Genomic DNA, 25280 nt, shown 5'->3' on the forward strand with positions numbered 1-25280 from the left:
TGAGTGTTAACCCAGGAACACACACATCTGGCATACAGACAGGTTTCAGAGTAACAGCCATGTTAGTCTGTATTCACAAAAAGAAAAGGAGTACTTGTGGCACCTTAGAGACTAACCAATTTATACTTGCATCCGATGAAGTGAGCTGTAGCTCACGAAAGCTCATGCTCAAATAAATTGGTTAGTCTCTAAGGTGCCACAAGTACTCCTTTTCATCTGGCATACAGAGCCAATATCCATAACTTCAGATTCAGTGATGATACATGGATTTAAACAGGATAATCTTATTTAGCAACTCATAACTTCCATTGACACCTTACAAGATATACTTTGTACAACATTTGTTGCAATTGTCTACCAGTGGCAATATTAATGATATACGTGGTCATATTTCAATCATACAGCAGCACCGTGTGAAATTCATCTGGGTGGAGGGAGGTAGTACAAGGCCCTCTATAGCACTGGACTCTGTGCAAGGCCTGTACAGAAGGTTACTTTGGCGGTTAGCTAGGAAAGGGGCATACACCTGTGTTTACACAAATCCCGTGGCCCCATTAATTGGTGCAAGTGCAATAGTGTGTGTGTGTGTGTGTGTGAGAGACAGAGAGATGAAGGGCCTGTACTGCAACCCTAAAACGTGACCCCAGGTTAGGATTGTGAATTGAATTTTCCCCTCTCCAATCACACCACTTTCAATTCACACAGAGTAATTAGGGTAAAATTGTGCAGCAGCATATTTAGGCTAAACATCAATAACTGCTTTCCAACAGTGAAATCTGTTGGCCTGGGAATCACATTCCAGAAGAATTAGTGGAAGCCCGATCACTCGAATCCTTGCAATTTGAGCATGGAAAATACTTGGGAATATGTTGTAGGGAACAATTCTGCCCCGGTAGGGGGATGAATTAGACTTAACTGGCCATTCTTAACTTTAGTATTTCTTATTTTGTGAACTGATGCTGCCATCATTTGTAGTTCACATCAGCCAACATTTCTGAATAATGGTTAAATGTACCTCATGGGGATTTCCTATTATATATGGTCATTCCAGAACACTTGCAAAGAAAACTACGGGTCCGGTCCCTCTCATTTCAAATGTCACTTTGAAACGATTTTTGTTTCAGTTCATTTGAAGCTCATGGCGAGAAAACTGAAAATTTTCAACTGAAAAAGTTCAAAGAAAGATTGTTTTCATTCAAAATTCCTCCCAGGAAAAAATTTGGTTTTCTGACCATCTATAAGATTTTACTTTTTTCCAGAGACTGTGTAGACACAGCTTGGCTGGCACAACTCAGGTTCAGATCCTTTATAACATTACAGCACTGAAATATATTTATAGTGGAACAATCATAAGTTTATTATCAAAGGTTAAATTTTAAGAGATAGTGAGTAAGGAGAATAAGTGGAAATGGTTACACATATAAAACAAAACATAAAATAGATTTATACTTATCAGTGATTAACTTTACTATTTAATGAAGTAGATTTTCTTCCAAGTATTAAGCCTTTGACAGAGCTGCTGATTTTCAGTCATAACCAGGATCCAACTTTTCATGAATACCCCATGCCATTCAAGAGGTTTCCTCTAGGAATGGATGACAAAATGTCTTACTTGTGCCCCAGTTATAGTCCAGAAAACCTTTGAAATAGCCTTCTGATGTTTGTTCTCCTATGTCATCTTCCCTGTTGATTTCACATGCCTGTATTGGTTCTGTATGCAAATGGGGTTTCCATTTTATTGACTTACAATGCTTAATTTACATCTGACCGAGAGAGATCCATCTTATCTCCTGTCTGGAAAAAACCTTTTTGTCAGCTGCGCCTGGGACAGTCTCTAAACATATCTTTAGTACATACACACAACTCCTTAAATATCATCTCTACATATATCTCACAATGATTGTGAAGATCAGTATGACATAAGCTTTCATTACATACCTCACTTCACCCTCTTTGGATAAATACTTATGAAAGCAATGTGTTGGATGTAGTGACTTTGTCAGGCCTCTCAAGAATGCTTGGTCCTTTAACTGCACCTCTTCTCGAGGTGTCAACAGGTAGAGGTAGGAGGACTAAAGAAAAGAGGACAACACAGACCTCTAACCGAAAAGTGGACACCCAGATACTGCATCTCAGTCTAGCTATTTACCTAACCACAGTGTACAAGAGCTGACCCAGAAATGTCCCAGTTGCCCTAAACTGCTAAAAAAAAAAAAAGGCACGCTGGCCTCTTTATCTCATTCAGGTGACTAACAACCTCAGCCCAAATACTGAACAAGATTTTAAGCCTCCAAGTGAATGCACCAGGGCTCTGTAAAGTTGTCATGCTTCAGAAGTTTCAAAATGCAAAAATCTTCATTGGTGGCACAGTGGGGGAGATCTTGGTTTTCCGATGACATTCTGAGAGGAGCGAGGCTGCGAATAGGTTGCAGCAGCAGTCATCCCCAAAGTATCTCACTCTCGCCGAGACACACAGTTAGTAAATCCATCAAAACCAGGCCTCTCAATCATGTCAGGAGTGAGAGTTCTCTGAAGTGACCGGGGCTTCTGACAGATTGCCACTGTGAAAGAAGTGCTCTCAGGAATGCTTCAATGTCTTGGAACAGGCATGGAATGTGCAGAAATGATTCCACTGCGATTTCCTAACTTTTTTCCTAAGTAGCCTGCTTCTTCCTCAAGAAAATATTTTCTTGCTTAACTCTTTAAAGCTTCCCCCTGCTACGTAAGCCAACTTTTCAGTGCTGGGAATAGTGGTAGAGTAGAAAACTCAGTCAGTTAGCCTTGATTGGGGGGTGTACAGGGTTAAGGCATATTAAGTTGTTGATGGCCTTCCCAAATAGGGAAACTAAGTATCGGTGAGCTGGTTTGGGGAAAATAGGAATTAAACTTGAATCTACTCTGAACACTCAAAGACATTTTCTGAGGTTCCAAAAAACAACAAAACGAACCCTCCCCACAAACAAACAAAAAACCCAACCAGTTCAAACGAATATTTGAATTATTTTTCGCTTTTTGCTATATTGGTACTTGTTCATTAGAAGCTGGATTGAGACCACCAATTCATTTCACACAGGCCATCAAGCCGTCTTCATGTAGTACTGATGTGCACTCATAGTTCTGGACTTGATTTGCACTGCTGGGCTAGAGGTGACATATTTTTGTATCCCATTAGCAATCTTCTGAGCCATCAAGTCCCACAGTAATTTTTCCTTCCTAATAGCAGTGCTAAAGATTTTATTTTTCAGTAGACTTTAAGAGTATGCAATTACCCATAATTCTGGGGTTATGGGCTGAGTCACTGCACTAGGCTAACTAATCATTTTCACTGGCTTTGATGTCGACCATTTTGCTTGATGTAACAGAGGGCAAATTAGCCACTTAAGATGATAAAATTATGGCTTCTGTAATGTCTAAAATTTTAAGCTTTCTTCTTCTCCTTGTCAAATTATATTTTTTCTGTATTTCCTTTTTCCTATTCTGCAAAACTTTCTGAAAATTCTTAGTGACTATAGTTACTAAACGAACATAGCACATGCTCCTACACTCTGACTGTAAGATTGGAATTTAAACTTGAAAGAGAAGATGTGGGTGGGGTTTTAAAAAATATAAGTGAGCCTGGCATATTACAACCCATCTCTGCTTTCTAATGTTCAGAGCAGGTATCAATCTGGATTGATTCTACTGAAGTCAGTGGAGTTATTTCAGATTCAGAGTGAGATCAGAATCTGGCTCTAAGATTGTACCAATCTCTAAAAGAAACATGACAGTGAAACCTGAGCTACATAGACCTTTCATTTATTTTTGTTCAGCAGATTGTGTTGAATTGCTAACCGTTTTGCATTTAGTCACTCTTTTCTCTATGCATCATTCAATGAATTCATTTAACTGGTGAATGCATTTTTGACTGATAAATTGATAGTTGGTTCAGATTTTGGCTTTTAAATTTCTTTTGGCAGGACTGCCTTTGAAACTGCTCAGAATCCTTCAATTTTTAGGCAGGGTATAAAAAGCCCTTTTACTGAGTGCATATCTGAATGTTGGTTTGTCTAGAAATAATAATACTAATTTGCACTTTAATAGCCCCTTCTGTCCAAGGCACTCAACATGCTTTGCAAAGTTAACAAATTCAGTCTGAATAGTCCCCTGGGAGGTCAGGAAGAACTAATAACAATTCCCAGTGCTTATATAGCGCTTTTCATCGACAGAGCTCAAAGTGGTTTACAACGTTATCAGTATCCCCATTTTATAGATGCAGAAACTCACGTAGAGGGGTGAAGTGATTTGCTCAAGGTCACACAGCAGGCAAATAACAAAGCCAGGAATAGAATCCAGGTCTCCTTATTCCCTATCCAGTGCGCTATCCACTAGGCAACACTGCCTCCATTGTATCTAGAGGGAAATCGAGGGACAAAGAGATAAGTAACTTACTGAAGGTCACCTACCAAATCAGTGACAGAGCTAAGAAAGGTACCCTGTTCTCCATACTTTTAGTTCTGTGCCATTTCCACAATATCATCCTTCCCCTCCAATTTAAAGTAAATGTCCTGCTTCTTTGATATCTCTTGCAAGGTGGCTCCACTCCTGGCCTTCTGCCTGCTAAGTTCCAGGGAGCTGACAGCGTGCTCTCCCCAGTTATGCAACCAGGAGGCCCAAAAGATTTCGTTAGGTTCCATTGCTGCGACTATGATGACCACATACCTTCTTTTGGAGAGAGAGGTGGCCAGTATGCACCCCACTATTTCCTCCCCAGAATAAAATCTGCCTTCCCAATAGTGTGGTGCACATTAGGATGTCTCTTAGCTTCTGGAATAAATCACCCAGTGCAGGACCCAGTGGAGCCTTTCGGGTCCTGCTGCAGTAGAAAGGCAGGTGAAGCAATTTATAGTTTGCAAAACCCATTTTTTTAACCAAACCTTCAGATTTTCTTTTTTTAAAATCAAAAGCAGTTTAGAAAACATGAGGCAGGGGTTGTTTGTTTTTCTTTTTTTGTCAAAAAACCAAAACATGTACACAGGTAACTTTAAAAAGGGATTTTCCTTGAAAAATACTAAGCATTTTCTAACTAACTCATGTGTGCATAACTGAGAGGAAAAGTTGGGCCAAATCCTCAGCTAATATAACAGCAATTTACATGTGCTGAGGATTTGGCCCATGGTGTCCAAAGTTAAATAGATGGTAAATTATATTAACATATTGTTTAATATATTTGAACTCTACTGTAGCTTGTTCACATGTTTGTAGCGATAGCAAACTGAGGCAGGTTTGTCCTGTATGTTGCACCAAAATAACGACTTATGTTTAATGAAATCAGATGAAACTTATAGGGAATGTCTGCTTCCCAGCTCAGTTGGTAGAAAAAGTTGATTAGAGTTTGAGGATCAGGGTTTCCAGGGGACTGTTCCTGCTTCTGATACTGACACATGCCTGCGTGATATTGGGTACGTCTCTTTCTGTGTCTCAGTTCTTCCATCCGTAAAATGGAGAGCGATATTTTCCTACCTTAAAGGAAGGTGGGGAGTTGTGTTTTTAAAGATCTTTTTAATAAAAAGAGAAGGGCAAAGAATAATCTAAAGCTACAAAAAGGGGACAGTTTGAGGACCAGCTCCTGGGAGGTTCAGGGAGCCTTCGCTGAAGTCAATAGTAACTGAAGGTGCACAGCAGGTGCTTAGCAGCATTCAGGCTTTGGCCATGGATGTGGGTCTGTCTGATCTGTTTTACCACAAGCAGATCTACTTAGTCACAGCCAGAGGAAGGCAAGATCAGGTGCTAAGATGTGACATGCAGATGAAAATGAGAAAGTGGTACAGCACACGGGAAGGCAATAATTAACTGAAATGCATATTTATCATAGTCTGTCATTGTTTACAAACAATATAATGAATCCTGATTGTAGAATTAGACTCCAGGCACCCAGTCAATGGAGTCAATCAAGCAACCCCCAGCAGGTGTGCAGGAACAGACGGCCTAACCTAATAAGTGCTTTAATGTACGGTGTATAGAGAGAGACAAGAGCAGTCAAACTGGCCTCCATGGCATAATTGAACAGTCAGTGCTGTCTCCTTTCTGTTGAGCAAAAACATTTTTCTTCTTTCCAAACCAGGACAGCTAATTTCAGGCCAAACTCACCCATAGTAGACTCAAGGACTGTTTTAGTTAGCTCAGTATACAAGCTGGTTAGGTTGTCTTTCCCGGGTTGGCAGCTGAGCTCTGCTGGCTGGTTGTCCAAGTAGGTTCTCTTGCCGGGCTGTTGAGATAGGTGCCCTCTGGTCTCTAACAGGCTGTTTCTCCCTGTTTTGCTTCTCACCTCCACAGTGGTTAAAACAGATCCAAAAAAAGGAGGCGGGAACAGAACAATTGTGGTGGCTCTCACCACTGGTAACGAGGTGATGATGTCACATTAAATCATCATCTAGTGACAGGATGCAGCAAAGGGAAGAGAATGGGGACAGGATTAAAAATCTGTCTGAAAGGCTCTGCTGTCTCCAGGTAAACCCATACATAAGTGCTGGAACTAGGGATGCTGGGGGTGCTACCGCCCCCCTGGCCTGAAGTAGTAATAACAACCCAGATACATGGTTTCTGCCACACCCTCACTATAAAAATTGTTTCAGCACTGCTGGGCCTATCAGCAGCAAAGAAACGTGTGTGTGTTCTTTGTGTACAGCTGGTGAGGGGCACATCCCTGGTTCTCCCCACTCCCTTCTCTACCAGGATGGAGTATTTGTATTGATAAAAAAAAAATCTAATAAAATGGGAATGAAGTGTGGGTCTGAAAGCTTCTTCCCCAGAAATTGTTCAGATACCTGATGCAGTGTCCAGCCTGTTAAAAGTTTGGGACATTTCAAAGAACACACGTTATGCAAAATGCGGCAGCTGGTGTGAGAGTTTCCTTTTCTTTACTTCTTAGAGTGGATGGGGCCAGCAGGTGGGACAAATCTTCCTGTAGAGGAGAAGTTGCTGCTTCTTCACCCCGGACAAGAGATCGAGAGCCTCCCAAATCCCCCAGCCAGGCATCAGCTCTTTCTACTCCTTCCATTTCAAATTCCCCTGCCTGATGAGAACTCACATCATGCGTCAGAGAAAAGGGGGAGTTCAGGGAAAGCAAATTGCCCAAGCCAAGAAGACCAGGGAACACTCTCCCTATGCTTATTCACACATCTTTTAATCCTGATTTCCTAATCCTGATCCTGCACCACTGAAATCAATGGGAGTTTGGCCACTGACTTCAACAGGCACAAGGTTGGTTCAACAGAACCAAGAATTTAAGGAAAGCTTTTGGAATCCACAGTGTCTGACAGGGGTCAAAATTACACAAAGTGAGTTTGCAGAATAACAAACTGGGCAACTGTGCATGCAGGCAGACCTTCACATGCACAGGTATACCTCGTGCAGTGAAAGAAAAGCTATCCATGCACAACTGGTGCTCACACTGTTTTGCAGATGATGCTCTCACCTTGGAAAAACTTTTCCTTCGTATTTCAGTTATTATTTATTTGCACATCATTGGCATGGGGAAAAAATTGGAGCTGTTCACCCTTCTTGTGGCAAAACAGCCTGGGCCTTGGAATGACATTTAGAAAAACGGACGGTGAGCTCTGAAATCAATGAAGAAAGGACTCAACTTGAAACTGGAATTTGTGGCAGAAATGGGCAGGACTGTTTGAACTAACATTTGAAATACTGGCTAAGCTGTACAGTAATTAATTTGATACTGATTCACACAAATATATATTTTATGCATTCCTGCTTAATTCTGAAATGCTTCTTTTCCTCCCCTTTTCTATTATCAGAAGATGGTCTAATGAAAACTATTTCCCCCCCATTTCATTAAATGTTAAAGGGCAATTCAATTTCCTCCCTTGCTTTCTTCCTCTTTCTCTAGGTTTCCTTATGTACTGGTCTGACTAGTGTGATATGTTATCTTTATAATGATGATGCCATGGGGTTTTAGTGTAAAACCTTGAGGTTCACACAGTTGTCACCAGAAGCCAATAAAAATTACACTTATGGCACTTTATGTAGCCTGAAAGCCTGGGTGTGATTCTGATTTCACTGACACCTGAGTAATTTCGGAGTAACTCCAGTAGAACCAGTTGATTTACAGCAATTTGAAACCAGTAAACTGGGCCCCTTGATCTTCAAGAGAATGTTTAGCAGAGTTTCACACCTTTCCCAAAACTGTCAAAAATATATCTATCAAAAGGAGAGAGCTATAGATTTTTTTCTCTCCTGATGTAAATGTATTTTCAACATAGAGGATAAATGGGTCCGGCAATTGAAAGGTCCCTGCTTTTAACACTCCCAGTTGATTCTCTCAGGGCTGAATCCTGTGGTGTGCTGAATCAGTCAAGTTGTTTTCTTTGACTGGAGGTGTTTTGTATATTTTTATCTCTAGGCCAAAAGGAGGTCAGTGCCTGAACCATTTGCAGGTGATGAGACTATTTCAGTGATGCAGTCATCATGGCAATGTGACAGAAAACTAAAAACACAGGTGTACCCTAAACCACTTAGTACACAATATAAACACGACAGATTCTGATTCGGGGTTACATGTTGCACTCCCAGAATTTCTGTCTGATTCTCCATTCAGAGGGAAGGGCAATCTGATCTGTTTCTATTTCTGGGATGCACTTGAATAGCACTCCGGCTCACCTTTTAGGGTACTTGCTGAAGCTCCCTCCCCATGGTGGCCCTGTCCACCCGCTCCCTTACTTTTAGGAAGGATGGAGGGAGCAACCCCTGTGTTCTCCTGAGTGCATGGTCTGTGATTATCTCTAGTCCTTGCATAGGAGGTTCATGGCAGGCACTCTGCCATGTACATTGGCCAAACTGGTCAGTCTCTATGTAAAAGAATAAATGGACACAAATCAGACGTCAAGAATTATAACATTCAAAAATCTGTCGGAGAACACTTCAATCTCTTTGGTCACTCTATTACAGACCTAAAAGTGGCAGGTTCTTCTGCAAAAAAACTTCAAAAACAGACTCCAAGGAGAGACTGCTGAATTGGAATTAATTTGAAAACTGGATACAATTAATTTTGGCTTGAATAAAGACTGGGAGTGGATGGGTCATTACACAGAGTAAAATTATTTCCCCATGTTTATTCTCCCCTCTCCTCCCACTGTTCCTCAGACGTTCTTGTCAACTGCTGGAAATGGCCCACCTTGATTATCACTACAAAAGGTTTTTTCCCCCTCCTACTCTCCTGCTGGTAATAGCTCACCTTACCTGATCACTCTGGTTACAGTGTGTATGGTAACAGCCATTGTTTCATGTTCTCTGTGTGTATAAATCTCCCCACTGTATTTTCCATCAGATGAAGTGAGCTGTAGCTCACAAAAGCTTATGCTCAAATAAATTTGTTAGTCTCTAAGGTGCCACAAGTACTCCTTTTCTTTTTGCGGATACAGACTAACACAGCTGCTCCTCTGAAACCTGTCATCTTCCCCCTCTGTGCACCTTTGCAATGGTCACAGCCAATCTGGGCCAGATTCTCTGCTGGTGTAAATGGCATAGTTCCATTGTTGTCCATGGGGCTGTGCAGATTTATACCAGCTGAGGATCTGGCTTGTAATGTGGTAGATGGGGGGTATAAATAGAGAATAATGGGATGATGTCAAGGAAGGAAAAATTCAGGGTTGGTATAAAAAAATCTTGCTGCTGATGAGCTCAATGTATTAGTTTGTGGAATGGCTTCCCAAAGGAAGTGGTTGAAGCTCCATCACCAGGGACACATTAAGCTTGATGGCACAAAACTCTAGAGACTGTGCTGTAGGGAAGAATCCTGCACAGGCAAGGAGATAAGCTGAGTCTCTAACTTCTGTGGATAGCTCTGGGACTGAGGAGTCCTGAGGCTTATTCATGGCTTGGCCACTGGGTGACCTTGGGCAAGTCAGTTTACCCCTTGTGCCACAGGTTCCCCATCTGTAAAATGGGGATCACGATGCTTACCTCCTTTGTAAAGCATGTCGCAATCTATTGAAGAAAAGTGCTCTATAAGAGATAGGTAGGAGTAGCATTACTAAAATAGGTTTCCTCTTTACAAGTTTTAATTACAGAGTCATTGTCAACTTGAAATCTAGTCAATTAAACAAAGAAGATAAAAGTAGTTACATTTCCTACTGCTGCTCCCGATCTTCTTCTACTAATTTTCTTGGGTTCACATCAGCATTCTTCTCAAGATGTAAGTGTTTCCCTTCCATAGTTGCTTTATGAAAGATACACACAGACAACAGGGAAAAATGACTGACTGTACAGGGGAATACAGTGAAAATAACTATGCACAAAGTGCTGTCAACTGGACAAAGTAAACACAGGAAAAAAGAGAGAAACGTATTTTTCCTTCTAATCTCTCCCTTGTATCAAACTTAATATTTTCAGAAAAAATGTGTTTTTTAAGTTAACAGTGTCACTTTAAGAAAGCTATTTACTGGATTCCTGATATTTTCCAAGGGTCCACTGTGCAGTCACGTACATCCCTATCAGCTAGTTTGCACCTGATGGATTTCTGCCTTTTTGAACACTTGCGGTTGCTTGCTGGAATAAATCATTTTCTGTTTATGCAGTACAGGAGTTCTGTACCAGTTCTCTTCTTACCAGGAAACAATAGGTAGTTGCAGCAGAGGAAAAATGCCATCAAGTTAAAATGTCAACCACAATAAGGAGCTGCAAATCAATAAGGCTTATGGATGTGTTTTTCCAAATTTCACACAATCAGTTTGTACCAAGCCTCGTGTATGCAATGTCTTTTCCAGAGCTGGGAGAATTATAAAAAAAAATTCAATTTAGCCATTATTGACTTTTTCAGACTAGATAAAGAACCAGTCTTGAAGCAAGTCTACGAATTAAATTTCGCCACACAGACTGCAAGACTCCTTCATCGTTGACAGGGAACAGCAAGTAACAGGGTGGGGAAGTTTTTTTTCCAACTGTTTCTATAATTGATGTGAACTTTGGTCACAGCTACTAGCAAGATGGAGAATTTGAAAGACGGGTGTGGCAGGTTTCAGCAGTGCATCTTTTTAAAGAACGCATGAGCATTTTGTGAGCTTGCAAAGCTCTGTTTCACTCCAGTGGGCTTGACTTTCTCATGGAAGAAAAATCAGCAGTTTCTGTTCAGCTATATGTTTTAGTATATGCCCAACAGCCATGGCCCAGTTAAGATTGCAGAGGGCCAGTCTAGCTAGCATTGGAGACAGTGCCAACACTTCTGTTGCATTCAGTGGGCCTGATTCACCACTGCCCTGCCCTTCATTTAGTCATTCATATCAGTGCAAAATGAGTGCCAAGTGGAAGTCAAATGCTACCATTCTGATTTGCAAGTGTTTCACACCCACACAAGGTTCAGAGCAATGGCAAAAGAGGCCCCATTGGAACTGGAGCAGGACCTCTGTGCCCATGTTTTTCAACAATGCCCAGCCAGTTAAGGGAGTTCTGGTGTGTAAAGAAGCCCCAAAGAAGATACGACTGTAGTGTGTGCCTTCGTTTTAAAGCCCCTTGACCACAGCAGCATTGTGTAGTGTAAACGAGAACCTAGCCCAAAGTCTCCATGAGCGAAAATATCAGTCACTCCACAGCTGAACTGAAGCACTAAATGGCAAGTGATTCCCAGAAGCCTCTGCAACAGAAAGGGAGACAACCCTACATTTAAAGATACATAATGCAGAAATCAGAACGACATCTCCTTCCGGTTACTTACCAACAGCCTGATCAGAAAGCCTTTGAGGCTTTGTCTGTCCTCCACAATCTTTCCATAAAGTACAAACCACTTGCTTTTCTTTTGGTTTCATTTGTACAGTGTAAATTGCAGAGAGCTTCCCTGGAAGAGTAAAATGTGAAGCATTGCATGTGAAGCACTAAAAGCCATGCCCCGTGTCTGTTTTATGGGTAGAATAAAATGCCGTGTTGCTGATATAAGGCTGCTCTACAGCATGCTGAATTACACTTTTCTTGACCTTAATAATGCTACCAATCTGCGCTAGTTGGAGGTGATAATTACATTTTACTGGGAAGATGGATGCTTCCAAATGACATTTAAATCCATGATTATCTCGGCAGTTTGGTCAGGACACACTTTTTGTCAGTGCCAGCTTTCCTTCTTTGTTATGGATTATGGCTATTGGGCAGTTCTCCAGTAGAACATGGGGAAAAAAAAAGAGAGAATTCCCTGTACTTTGTAGACAAGAGACATGTTGACACAGACAACCCCTTCTTGCAGTCAGCTCCCTTATTTTCAGTATATGACTGCTGTGTAACTTTTTTGCGTGTGTGGGGTGAGAAATATTTACTTCGCATAAATAGTCTGCAATAACTGGAACTTTAGTGCTGCTTTTTGTTTCTTTTTTAAAAAGAATAAAAAGCTACATTTAATTAAATGAAAGAATAGAGAGGATGGTGATTAAAATAATAATGACAGCATCTTTCTCAATAGCAAGTTGCAGGCCGTGGAAGCATTATAGTCTGGATTTTATTTTGACATAGAGAACATTTTGGTTTTTCCCTTAGAAGAAGTCACATTCCCAGGGCAATGCATTGGGGTATATTTTTGTGTGCGTGTCCATACGTATCGACTCCACTAGATTAAATCCTATTCTCTGGGCTCCCTTGTGAGAAGGATGCTACTTCTGAATGTAGATCTCACTGTTTGCTTTCAATAGGGATATGTCAGCTGTCTCCAGCACATTCACAGCCTGCCCTGGACCTCAGAGCAGTTGTTCTTGCTCTTTCAACAAATGAGCTATCAGGAGTATCGCATCTTGCTCCAGAGTGCCACCAATGCATTACATGCGGGCGGGGGGGCAGGGGAGCTTTGTGATGGAGCCACATGATGAAGCAGTGCACACTTGACTATAAGGACACAATGATAGAGAGCAGCAACAGTGTCTGCATACAAAATGACTCCATCTGTGTCCCCACGTGTGCTCTGCACCCAGCCAAGTAACTCAAATTAACGCATTAGGCAGAGGAGTTCTCCCAGCTTTGTCTTGTAGGTTTTTTGTGAGTGCTGGCCTGTAAACACCGGGGATTAAATCCTGGTCCTATTCGAAGTTAAGGACAAAGTTCCTATTGGCTTCAATGGAGTCAGGGTTTCACCCTAGCATGTTATTGTAGGGATGCCCACAATTGCTAAGTTGTATGCCCTACCTTATTATTTTAGGACTGCCTGTCAGTGTTAATCTGCTCAGCCTGGCTTGTTGTCGTAGGGTTGCTCATGAGACTAAACTGTGCGGGCTGTTTTGTTATTGTAGGATAGCTCATGAGTGCTACGTTTTTTGGCTTTCGTATTTTATTTTACAAAAAGATAATTGCAGAATTCAGTAAAGACAGAAAGAATTAATGGACATTACGAACATATATTAGCAAAAAAGATAGGTTGGATTTTGAGCCTATCAATCTTGGTAACATACTATTAATGGGGAAATTTGATGGGACATAGAATAACATTTCATCAATCAATACCTGAACAGTTTGAATATTCTAAGTAAGAAAATTCCTAGGTCTATGCAGCTGTTTCAGGGATAGCTTGATTTTTACTCTGCGACACCTATTCCCTGAACAAGAATTATATCTTCATTCCTTTCTCTTCAAGCATGTTTTGTTCCCTTTTGCCTGGCCCTTTACTTATTAAATCAAAACCTTTGGAAGACCAAACACGAGAATGAGCTTGTGGACCATTTACATGTTGTGAGGCCATAACTTTGTCCATGAATTGGCAGCAGCTTAAACACTGGATTTTTGCTGAGGGACATCCAGCTGGATATTGGCTCCATTTGGCTGTCAGTTTATAACTTACCTTTTTTTTTCTGGATTAGTGATCCTGGGCTAGATCCTACAACCTTTATTTACCTAGGTAATCTTATTGGCATCAATGGAACTACTAATGTGAGTGAGGGTTGAAGGGATGGGCCAAAGGTTGAAGACCTTATTCTGATTTTACTCAGATCTTACAGTCAGTGGGAATTTGGCTATGAAGAATCTGAGTGAGCATCTCAGGATTTGGCCTGTTAGTAAACTGCTATGGAGTTAGCAGCAAATAAACCACTCCTGAGATTTACCCCTGGCTTTCTGAAACAATCATCGTTCACTTATCAGAAAATAACAACATAGCTCTTTGCATTAACATAGTGGTTTCATCTGAGGATCTCAAAGCACTTTTCAAACATTCATTAATGAAGTCTAACAGCAAAACCATTTTACACATACATAAACTGAAACACAGGGGAACAGATTCTCACTTGCACGAAGGGTCTTTGCTCTGCTGTGGCAATCTAAAGGGGCCTTAAAGTGGACATTAATGCCCCTTTACACTGCCCGAGTGGAATAAAGGAATATTATTGTTAATGAGAATCAGGCCCAACGAGTTTAAGTTCCTGATCCAGCAAAGCATTTCCACATGTGTGTAAGATGTTGGTCACACTGACTTACCCAAGATTATACTGAGAAAACTTAGAATAGAACCCAGGAGTTCTGAGAGGTTTTATCCTGCTCTAACCACTATACTAGATTCCTTTCCTCCCCATTTTCTTCTGCTACCACAAGTGTACTTAATAGACAGTAGTTTATTTGGTGGCATATGAAGGAATACCCTGCTGTGTGTGTATGGCAGCCCAGATGTCTGTGCTTTTTGTAACCGCACTGTGTGCTTTGTTCCTTCTTTTAGGTGAGCCTTCAAGGTGGTCTTCATCCCATTGTGACTGCTGCTGCAAAAATGGCAAAGGAGATAAAGAGGGGGAAAGTGGCACATCTTGCAATGAACTATCCACTTCCAGCTGTGACAGCCAATCAGAAGCCAGCTCCCCACAAGAGACTGTCATCTGTGGCCCTGTCACCCGCCAGCCCAACATACAGACTCTAGATCGGCCAATCAAGAAGGGCCCAGTACAGCTACTTCAGCAGTCTGAAATCCGAAGAAAAAGTGACCTGCTCCGAACTCTAACGTCTGGCTCCAGGGAATCCAACTCTAGCAAAAAAAAAGCAGTGAAAGAAAAGCTCTCTATTGAGGAAGAGTTAGAAAAATGCATCCAGGATTTCCTTAAAATCAAAATCCCAGACAGGTTTCCAGAAAGGAAACACCCCTGGCAATCTGAACTGCTACGAAAGTATCATCTATAAGAGTGGGGCGGGGCAGGGGGGAAAATAACCTTATTACAATTTACAGATCAAGATCCTTAACGATAAGGAAATAAAAGGAATCATAATAATTTGTTAGGTCACAAAACAAATCCATCTTGATAGTACTGCCTAATTTGCCTATTTCACCTTAACATTTATAGTCACAGGGTAATGATATTTTTCAAGTTGTGGAAGCACAATGAAAAATGCTTTTGTTTGTAAGCCCCTAGTCTTACGCAAGCTGAATACTTTATACACTAAAGGCACAACAACATTACCAACTAAAGAAACCCACACACAGATGCACCTGGTGCCGGTGGAGAAAGTCCCACACATGATCAGGCAGTGGCCGGGGGGGGTTCCGCAAACTACATGCCTTTTGAGTTCTCCTTTTAATTAATTTATTTGGAGGAGTCAGGGAGGGGCAGATGTACATGATTTAAAGAAACACGCTATGCCATGTCAGTTTACATGAAGGATATGTGTATATATATATACGTATGTATACACATGAATATACATATATATGTGTGTATATTTATATTGCATAATGAATTTTTCTGGTTCTCTCCTTATAACTGCACTTTCTCAACAACAACAATGAAAAAGCAATTGTTAGCACTCTGTGTGCTCCATTTCCCCTCTAGCTTTATGAGGTGTGAACAGTAGAAGACCATCTCTCTCCATCTGTTATTTTTTGGGGTGGGGGGAGTTTGGAAGTGGAGCACTGTAAAAGTGTCTGTGTCTGTTGCAACTGTGGGCAAAATATTCCAGGAATTTTTTACTATGATGTATATTTTAATCTCCTTTGTTCCAACACCTCTTCCCCAAAGCTTCCGGGTGACAAAGGGTTTATTAAGGAACGATTCAAATTGGAAAGGGGGATCCAGAGATGGTGGGTCAAGCCGCTGAGCCAGTGATCTCAGCTGATTTATGTAAGCCTGCCAGACCCTGCTGCCAAAGAGTCTTTGGCCCAAACAAATGAGAGCCGCCTCCCGTTCCCATCCGACGCAGATGCAATTATAAGAAATTATAAACCTAACAAGATGCATTTTGTGCTCTGACTGGCAGGAAATTGATTGTTAAAATGGCAGGCACCATGCCATTCCAGCTAGATACATTTCAAAAGGAAATTAAAAATTGAATAGAAACCAAACACACTCTGTAATGGAAACTGCCTTATCAGCATCCTTTCTGTAGTCTGTAGGATAACCCATTGGGTGGCAGGCTTAATTTAGTACCATTTGTTACCCATAATGTGTACTAAATGGGAAATGATCAGCAAGCTCAGTTTGATGGGACTGCGGGGAAGAAGGGATGCCACACGCAGGCACAGCAGAACAAGAACCTACTGAGCCCAGGCAACAACAACAAAAAAAGCACAGTCCTTCCTTGACAGGTTCGCCTAAAACTGCCTCTTAGTTGTCATTCCGGAGCTAATTCTTTCCACAGACCAGTAAGAACCTGATGTCCCTCAACAGTTCAGTGGGAGCCAAAGGTCCCATGGATGGGATTTGAAAAGTGAAGAGTCAGGTAATGAAGGGGAGTCCCAGAGACAGACTGCATCTGGTGGGATGAGATTGGTGTCTAAACAGTCTGTAAAGCAGTTACCTAGAGATGCATTGCATCAATGGGTCCACGTGGGCCTTCCACTGGCTGCAGATGGGAGCTAGTTAGCTGGGGAGTTTGGCACATGTCAATCAATGTCTCAAGACATAAAGTGAGAGGCACAGAAACCAATAAAGCCGATAGCTTTATAAGCGGTGATATTGCCTTGTTTAGAATCAGTAACATTTCTAAAGCTTCGCTATCTCTAGCATTCCCAATTCACAATGCTACAAGGGAGATGACTTCAAGTGTGCATAGAATAGAGGTACATTTGGATTGAACATAGTATATTTGAGTAGGTCTGAGGCCCAGCCTCCTTGCCTGCAGGTGCAGTTTGCTCCCACATAATTTGAACTTACATTCTTTTTGCACCTGCAAAATGAACTGTGATGGCAAATCTGCATAATCAGATAGGTAAAGGTCCTATCATTCAGATTTGTGCCTACCATTGAACTGCAAGTGCAATGCAGGCACAGGTTTTGTGGGTGCTAATTGCATGTGCAAAAGGGAAGTAACGTGTCTCAAACAACTGAAAAATGTGAGACGCTTGTGAACAGAGCTGAGCATAAACCAAATCCCCAGATCAAAACACCCTCAAATTACAGGGATATGAGATCTGGATTTTGTAGTTTGGAGTCATCTCTAGTTAAGGTTGCAAGGGTTTACCAAGATATTTTACATGAGAAAGGGATGCTAGTTCTAGGGATTCCTAATTATTGTCATGTGTAGAGTAAATATAGTAAGCAAAAGCCTGACCTGAGAAGTGCTGAGCTAAATTGGACAGCTCTGCACCACACAGGATCAGGCACTAAACAAATTCAGTTATTAAAACACATGTTCACACTCAAACACATGCATTTCAGATGCACACCTACCCACATTCACATGCTTGCACACACATATTCACATGCACCTTTGCACATCCGTGTGCTCGCACACATACATCCCTCTGCTTGCCACAGATTTGCTTTTCCTCTTTTTAAAAACAATTGTCTCTCTTGTACATTCACTCGTCCCTATTTACAGCTGCTGACCTGGAATCACTCTTGATAGCACTGTGTTAAAAAGTTTTCCTGCAACTTTCCTTGTGTGTGTTGATGCAAAGCAAGAACACTAGGCTGGCTCCCAAGACATACGGATTGGCTTAAATGGTGCTTTTTCTCTTTCTTGTTATGTCCACACCAGAGAACAGCTCTGTTGTCTCTGACACTTTAAGACTTCGAAACTGTGATTTTTCTATTTTGAGCCAGTCAGTATCAGGAAGACATGCCAAATCAGAAAGTGAGCCTTTTGCGAGGTTTTGATACCATCAGGCATTATGCAGAATCCTCCTCCACTATCAGTTCTGCTCTCTGCAAGTCACAAGGAAGAAGTCTAACATTAATTCATTGTATTAGCAAATTAGGGAGAAAATGAACAGAGGGTTGACTCTCGCTCTCGCTTCAGCAGGAATTTGTTTTGAGATTTCCATGCACAACATAGACCATTTCTCTACTTTGATAACCCAGAATGGCTAGAACCTGGCATCCTCAGCTTCAGAGTTTCACTTTTTCTTTTTCTTTTTAATCTCCAAAACATTGCATTACACAATATGAGGGACCAAGAGAGGGAGCGTGTACCCTGTTTTTCTTTCTTTCTCTCAGAGTTTGAATGGACTTGACTCAGTTTGCACAGGACTGTACAATGATTAATATCTGCAGAAAAAATTAGACCAAATGAAATGCACCAGAATGGGTTTGATCCATGTGGCCTTCATATTTCCCGTTTTAGATTAAATGGTTATTACTCTGCACCACTACCGAAATAAGAGTCTTGAACTTTAATAATCACTAGCCGGAAAGCTTATATGTATATTCTGCTTTGTTACTTATATAGTATATCCATTCCTAGGACCAAATTTATCTCAGGATTAACTCCATTGACTGGTGAAGTTCCATCAGAGATAGCTTTGTTCCCTGGTGATTCCAGCTCTCCATTTCAGGTCATGCTCCTCATTATTTCAATTGAAAGAGTGACTGCTACACTTGTGTAACATCAGTATAGACTTCCTGGGCCTGATTCGAAGGGATGGTTACAGTTGAAGCTGGAGGGGTGAATCCCAGCTTGTGCAGACATAATGCTAGCTCTCTCCGAGCTAGCATGCTAAATATGCTCCTTGCTTAACGTTGTAGTTTTGTTCCTGAAAAATGCTACTTTAAGCAAAACGATGTTAAGCGAATCCAATTTCCCCATAAGAATTAATGTAAATGGGGGGTGTGGCTAGGTTCCAAGGAATTTTTTTTTCGCCAGGCAAAAGACATTATATACATATGCAGTATAAGTTTTAAATAATTGTAAACGAACAATTTAATACTGTACTCACCAATGATAATTGTGAAGCTTGGTTGAGGCAGGGGCGTAGTGGGGTTGGGGCACGGAGGCTTGTTTGGCTCCCCTACTCTGCCTACAGCTCCTGCTGGGGAGTGGGGTCGGGGGCTTGCCTGCTCCCTGGCAGGAATGACGGGCAGGCGGAGTGGGGTAAGCTCCCATGCCCCGATCCCACTCCTGAGCAGGAGCGCCGGGTGGGCGGAGTGGGGCAAGCCCCCATGCCCCGACCCCACTTGCCGGCAGGAGCTGCGGGTGGAGCAGGGGAGCCAAACAACCTTATAACGGAACATTGCACAACTTTAAATGAGTATGTTCTCTAACAGATCAGCAACCTAATAACGCAACAATGTTAACCAGGACAACTTTAAGTGAGGAGTTACGGTACTGTAGTCCTGGTAACACGGACAGTGGTGAGTGGTGGGAGAGGCTAGTCAGCCTGAGTGCAAACCCCATGAGTCTGTACCCTGGTGGTGAGCCCGAGCTGCTGCAATGACACTATTATATTTAATGTGCTAGTTTCAACGAGAGCAAGCTAGGAATTGCGCCCCCCAGCTCCATGTGTAGGCATAACTTTGCACTGCCTTGGCAATGTAAAGTCACCCACTTTGAGATTGGTTTACAGTGCTGGATTGGTGTACGAGGCCTTCGTGAAAATGAGAATCTGGCCCCTCAGTGAAATGCTTTTTGCCCATAAGTGTCTTAAGTAAATTCTTCTGTGTGGGGTACGTGCAGCCTTGGGAAGGAGCTTGGACAGCTCTGCATGGGACGTATCCTAAAAACAGCCCAGAGAGGACTAAACTCAAACTTGTCCCCATTGCTGCCTGTATGTGTCAAAGAGTTTTCCCAATCCCTTTCTAGCCTCAGAGCTAGGAAGCTGATGTGGAACTCGTGGCTCCCGCATGGCAGTGTATGTGCTGTGCAGAAACAAACGCATATGTTTCATTTTTTTACAGCCTGTTACTCAATGCAAGAGGAACCCTAGACACAGCAATCCTCTAAAATTAGGCACTTACTTGAAAAGACAAACCATTCTGCTGGGCATATCAGCTTCCGAAAGGAGAGTAAGAAATAGCATGCGCTGACTGGGTTCAGTGAGTCAGGTCACAGAAAATGGCCAGATAGGAAGGAACTACACTTTTCCCCTAAAGATGCTCCCTCCATATTATTGTTAGTTATGGCTGGGACTTAAGGAAGTTAGGTGCCAACTTTCAATTGATGAGTGCCTAACTCCCTTAGGCCCTTTTAATAAAACAAGTCTTATATCGTCAATTGTTTGCAGGAGCACCCATAATGTGGTGAGTGCTGTGCTAATGATGAGAGCACAGTCCCTGCCTGCAAGATAAGAGACACGCAGACAAATAGACGAACTACAAGGGGAACATGTAAAATGTAAAAGCGCAGTGCTCAGTGGGATCACGGGCCAGGCTTGGATAGTAGGGAGTTAATATGGGGTTTATTAGGCATATAAACTATCCCTCCATGTTATCCTCATTCTTGCTGTTTGTACTGAGTTAATTTCTTGTAGGTGCATGGGTTTCTGAGGAAGGAATTTGGTCTCTATATGGGGGGTTGATTATCAGAGGCCCTTGCTTGTCTGCTCAGGGCCTGGGTGGTGCACAAGAAGCCACACCCCAATTTGCATGGCTATGCAAGAATTTCCCATGATAGTAGGCTCTGTGCACCCTATGCTTTTTAGAGTGAAGGGGCTGTTTGCTCACTCTCTCTATTCAGGAAACAGGATGTTGAAAAGGGATGGGATGTTGGCTGTCCCGTCCCCCACCCCCGCACTAGCTGCAGGCTGGTGCACCAGGGAAACTGTTTCCACCCGCACTCCTCCTTCCTCCCTCCCTGGCTTCCCCTCCAGTGCACACAGAAAAGCTGCAGAGATTTGCCTGTCTGTCTGTCTGGTGCTTCTCCTGGTGTGGCGTGGGGCTGTCCTACCCATTACTGCCTGAAGAATAAAGCCACAATCAAGACTTAATCATTAGCGGTATTGGTGGAGGGGTTGATATGTGCGAAGCTTACACTGCTTCTGCCTCTGATCTGCACATTCTGTGGAGAGAGGACTTTGGACTCTAGAAGTGTCACTCTGGCACCTGTCATTAACACTAAAGTAGAAGAAATGAGGGGAAATTACATACCCCCAGATTAGGAGCCGTCGTGGGCATTGTCCAGACAGGGTAATTTTTCTGTTACTCAGTGTGACAGTGGTAGTCGCAATTCTTACATTAGGATATCAACTCTCTTCACTGTACAGACTCTTTTTTTTTTCTTTTCAGCCTGATCTCAGCGCTGGCCTTTTCATTCATTTACATGCAGCAATGGGTTAGAACCGAGCAGCAGGCCCTTTACTTGGCCCCATAATAAACACAAGCAGCTGACAGTACCTAGAGATGTAACGAGGGGCTGATTTTTTTTTCTTCTCTGAGAACTGTAATATATAAACTTTGGAAGACTTGATCTGTGTGTATGTGTGTGTATGCACCCACACACACAGGACTTTGTGGAGTTTGTTCTCATAGATTTATAGGGCACAGGACTACTCATAGCGCTCTGTTAGAAGATGCAGGAGTAATTCCTGCAGTAGGCGGGTAGCAGAATTGTACCTCAGTCGCAGCTGTCAGAACTATCATGGAAGTGAAATGTTATCCTTACTCAAAATTTAAGGAGCCTTTTCATTTCACATGGGCCTTTCAAGCGTTTTCCCCTGGCTATACAAAGTGAGGTAGCAAACCATTGTCAGGGCTGTAGTCCTAGCTATCCTTATGTATGTGAATGAGAAAACTGAAAGAGGGAAGAAGAAAAGATAGTAGAAAAACAGAGGTAAAAAAACCCACAGAGGATTTAAGGTGCATGGCTAGTCATGAAGATCCTGTTGCCCTGCACCATGCACAATAATTTACACGGGTGCAAAGAACCGATCCTTTCCACTAGAAATAAGCCTGCCAAATGGCAAAAGTCTTATTGACTTCGGCAGCAGCAATATTGTCCCTACAAGTTTATCCAACTGGGCTTAAGAAATTAGCCTATTTTAGAAACAATTATTAGGAGCTAAATTGTGCCCTCATATACCCATGTACAACTCCCATTGATGTCAATGAAGCTTTATGTGCATACCTGAGGGGAGGAGCTGACCGTTGGCTATTTCGATTTCACTCTTAAAAATAACTGATTCTGTAATGCATCCCCAGGTTGGTTGTGCACCTTTGACCTGGGAATTTGCCTTTGCAACAGAATTTTCTTCCATTGTGAATGTGGAAATCACCAGGCAATTCCCTTACACAGGCACTTGTTTAAAATTTGCCAACAGTACATTCCTTTCTTCCTTAGTAAAAAAAAACACGTTTCTGGTTAGAACAAAGGATCAGACACCAGATACTGACAGCAAAAACAAAGCATTCTGTATTTGCAACGTAAGGTAACATATCAGCTGCTTACAAATGTATACATATAGCTGCAAGAGGCATAAGGTCCAATCCAACTCCTGTTAAACTCAATGGCAAAAACTCCCAGTGATTTTTAATGGCAGCAGGTTTCAACTTGGAAGTAAAATACAGTGGAAAATACTTATTAGGTAAGGGCTAAGCTTGGTAAATTCCATTTGATTAAGCACGCTAACTTTTGGATTCTTATACATACAGGTTTGGTCTAGAAATAGAACCAGATATGTTGTGAGACTAGCCTTTCTAGTAATATTTCCATTACTTTTTTGCTTTAGTGAGAAATACCAGAAAATTATGCGCTTTTTTTTTTTTTTTTTGCTATTTCTGTTTCTGGTTGATGCCAGGTAATACAGAGAGTGTGAAAATGAAATTGAAGTAACAAAACTCAAAAGCTAACATTTTGAGCTCTAAAAATGTTTATCGGGCTTGAGTTTGGATTGAGAATTTAGGTTCAGTCATTTTTATTTTATTTTTATCCAGCCATGTATGCCCATTGTTAGAATATGTGTGGTCAGTTATATCACGGATATGAAGTCAAATTGCAATGCAATTACCTTTCTGAAATATTTGGGGAACAAACTGGATATTTGAGTTATTTTCCACACATAATAAGGGCCAAATCCAAGTTCCTTTGAAGTCAATTTCAAAACTTCCATTGAGTTCATTGGGACCAGAATAACAAATAAAACTTCTGTTAGTAATAAAAATGTGTGTGTCTGAGAGTGAGTGAGAGGAAAGCTGTTAACCTTTAATGTGGTGCAAATCCACCTGTATTATGTGGTGAACAGGCCTTATTACTTCTGTGAAGGCATTGCAAAACCAGTCTTTGGTTAACTTGTTCCCTTTTGTGATCTTTTAGGTACAGTTGCTGATTTGCTTAAGACATAGTTTAAAAAGTTCTGTTGTAAATAGCACAAGTGCACCTTGGAGTGACTGTATTCTGAATACATTATGCATCTGCCATCACCTACCTTTCACAACCATGATGATGTGTTGTACCCCTGGGGTATGGGAGCCATCCAATGATAAATTCACCACTGGTGTAAGTAGGTGCAACTCTGTGGGCTTCTGTGGATTTGTGTACTCTTCCTCAAGAAGTGGATTTGGCTTGCAGCTTCTAAGGTGGCTATCTGAAAAATAATCTTGTCCCTTCTGAAGGTGTTTCATTTTCATAAATCCAAACACAGAGATATACCCCTCGATAAGTTAAGTAGAACTCAAAGCATAAAAGGGAGAGGAAGGAAGAGCACACAAATCTTCATAACTCCCAGTTACTTTTTTCCTAAGTTATCTGTAAGTGCAGTACTTCCCAGTGTCGTGTAAATGATTCATAGCAGTGTGGCAGTGGAGGGCAGGTTTTGTACTTTCATTCCAGTTCTGATGGGTCCATTTGGTCTTTTGCTTTGCAAAGAATTGTGCTGAAGTAGAAAATGAAAGCAAGTCTGATCACTACTGGCAATGACCAGAAATTAATCAAGTGATCCCCCCTCTCATCCCACCACTTCTTTGCCCTAAAAACCAAAAGAAGGTAGTCCCATTTCTTACCCTTCCATACACCCCATTTCATCAGCTGTGTGTATGCATGTAGACTTGACTTTACAAATACCTTATGTATAAGGCCCCATGTAAATCATGGTACAAAACATTGCCAGGTATCATGGATTGTTCATGCCCAAAGGGGTTTTGTATGTGGAGTATTGGAAAAGGACAAGAAAGCATTGTTCAAATCATTAAAGACATATTTTATGTGTTTTGGCATTGATATTGCTAATGAAAATCGGCTTATGATTATGATGTTGTGAATTTGAATCTATGGCAAGGAACAAATAAAAAGGAACTGGTCTTTAGAACAGAAACAGAACTCCTATTGATGTCAGTGGGTGAAGCATCAGGCCCAGTTGCTTTAATGGGCAAAATTCTTCTCTCAGCTCCACATAGAAACCTCTGCTCTGGTTCACGCATGGCTCTCTCATTGACATCATTAATGGGAGCCCCTCACATGCAGAGAAACCGGAGTATAGGAGGGAATGTTAGAAGAGGATTTTGGCTTTTTGTCAGCAATTGGTACTGAGCTAGCCAAAAATATGACTCAACTCTTTAGATTTCACATAGACACACAACCATAGAGTAAATGCATCTAATGCAATATTTCCACAGCAAACATAGGATTTTGTGTTTCTTTTGTGACTTCTGTGATATTGTGATCTATACGGGGCCTTGCTCATATTACATTTTCTGACCTCATACAAGCACTTAATGACTTTGCCGGGCCTGAGTCAGTCTGTTGCACATTGATGTATATCAAGTGGCACCCACTGAATTACCTCTTCTACTTTCCAATGTGGTTCACTTGTACATAAGTGTAATGTCAACTTGTTTACAGGTTATTTTGTGAGTAATTGTAAAAAAAAAAAAAAAAAAAAAGCAGTTTTAACTAAAAGTTTAAAGGAATCAACTTTACTGGAAGGTGTTTAAAAAAATGAATGTGCTTAATACAGTATAGACATCATTGATTAAGGTCTCACATGAATGCATGTATCTCCATGTTGTCAGTCCCCACCAGTGAGGTTATTTGGCAATATTCTGCAGTCTGTGAATAGCAAATATACATAAACTACTGTGACTCTAGCAAATATAACTCAGTACCTGTTTTTACTGTGGTATGTAAAACATGTAGCTTTTAGCCTGCTGTATTTCCCTGTTAAAAATAAAATCCTGAAAGAAAGAGCTGCTTGGGGGGAGATGCCT

General features: G+C 41.5%; 1 protein-coding gene across 1 annotated transcript in view; it reads left to right on the forward strand.

The window, feature by feature from the left end:
• Positions 1 to 24979, forward strand: part of KCTD16 (potassium channel tetramerization domain containing 16) — a 163479-nt gene extending 138500 nt beyond the window's left edge. The window contains exon 3 of the mRNA XM_074960518.1: positions 14663 to 24979. Coding sequence (XP_074816619.1) covers positions 14663 to 15114 — 452 coding nt within the window. The 3' untranslated portion in view covers positions 15115 to 24979. The remainder of the gene's footprint in view (positions 1 to 14662) is intronic.
• The last annotated feature ends 301 nt before the right edge of the window (positions 24980 to 25280 follow it).

Source organism: Natator depressus, chromosome 8, assembly GCF_965152275.1.
Source record: "Natator depressus isolate rNatDep1 chromosome 8, rNatDep2.hap1, whole genome shotgun sequence".
NCBI lineage: Eukaryota > Metazoa > Chordata > Testudines > Cheloniidae > Natator > Natator depressus.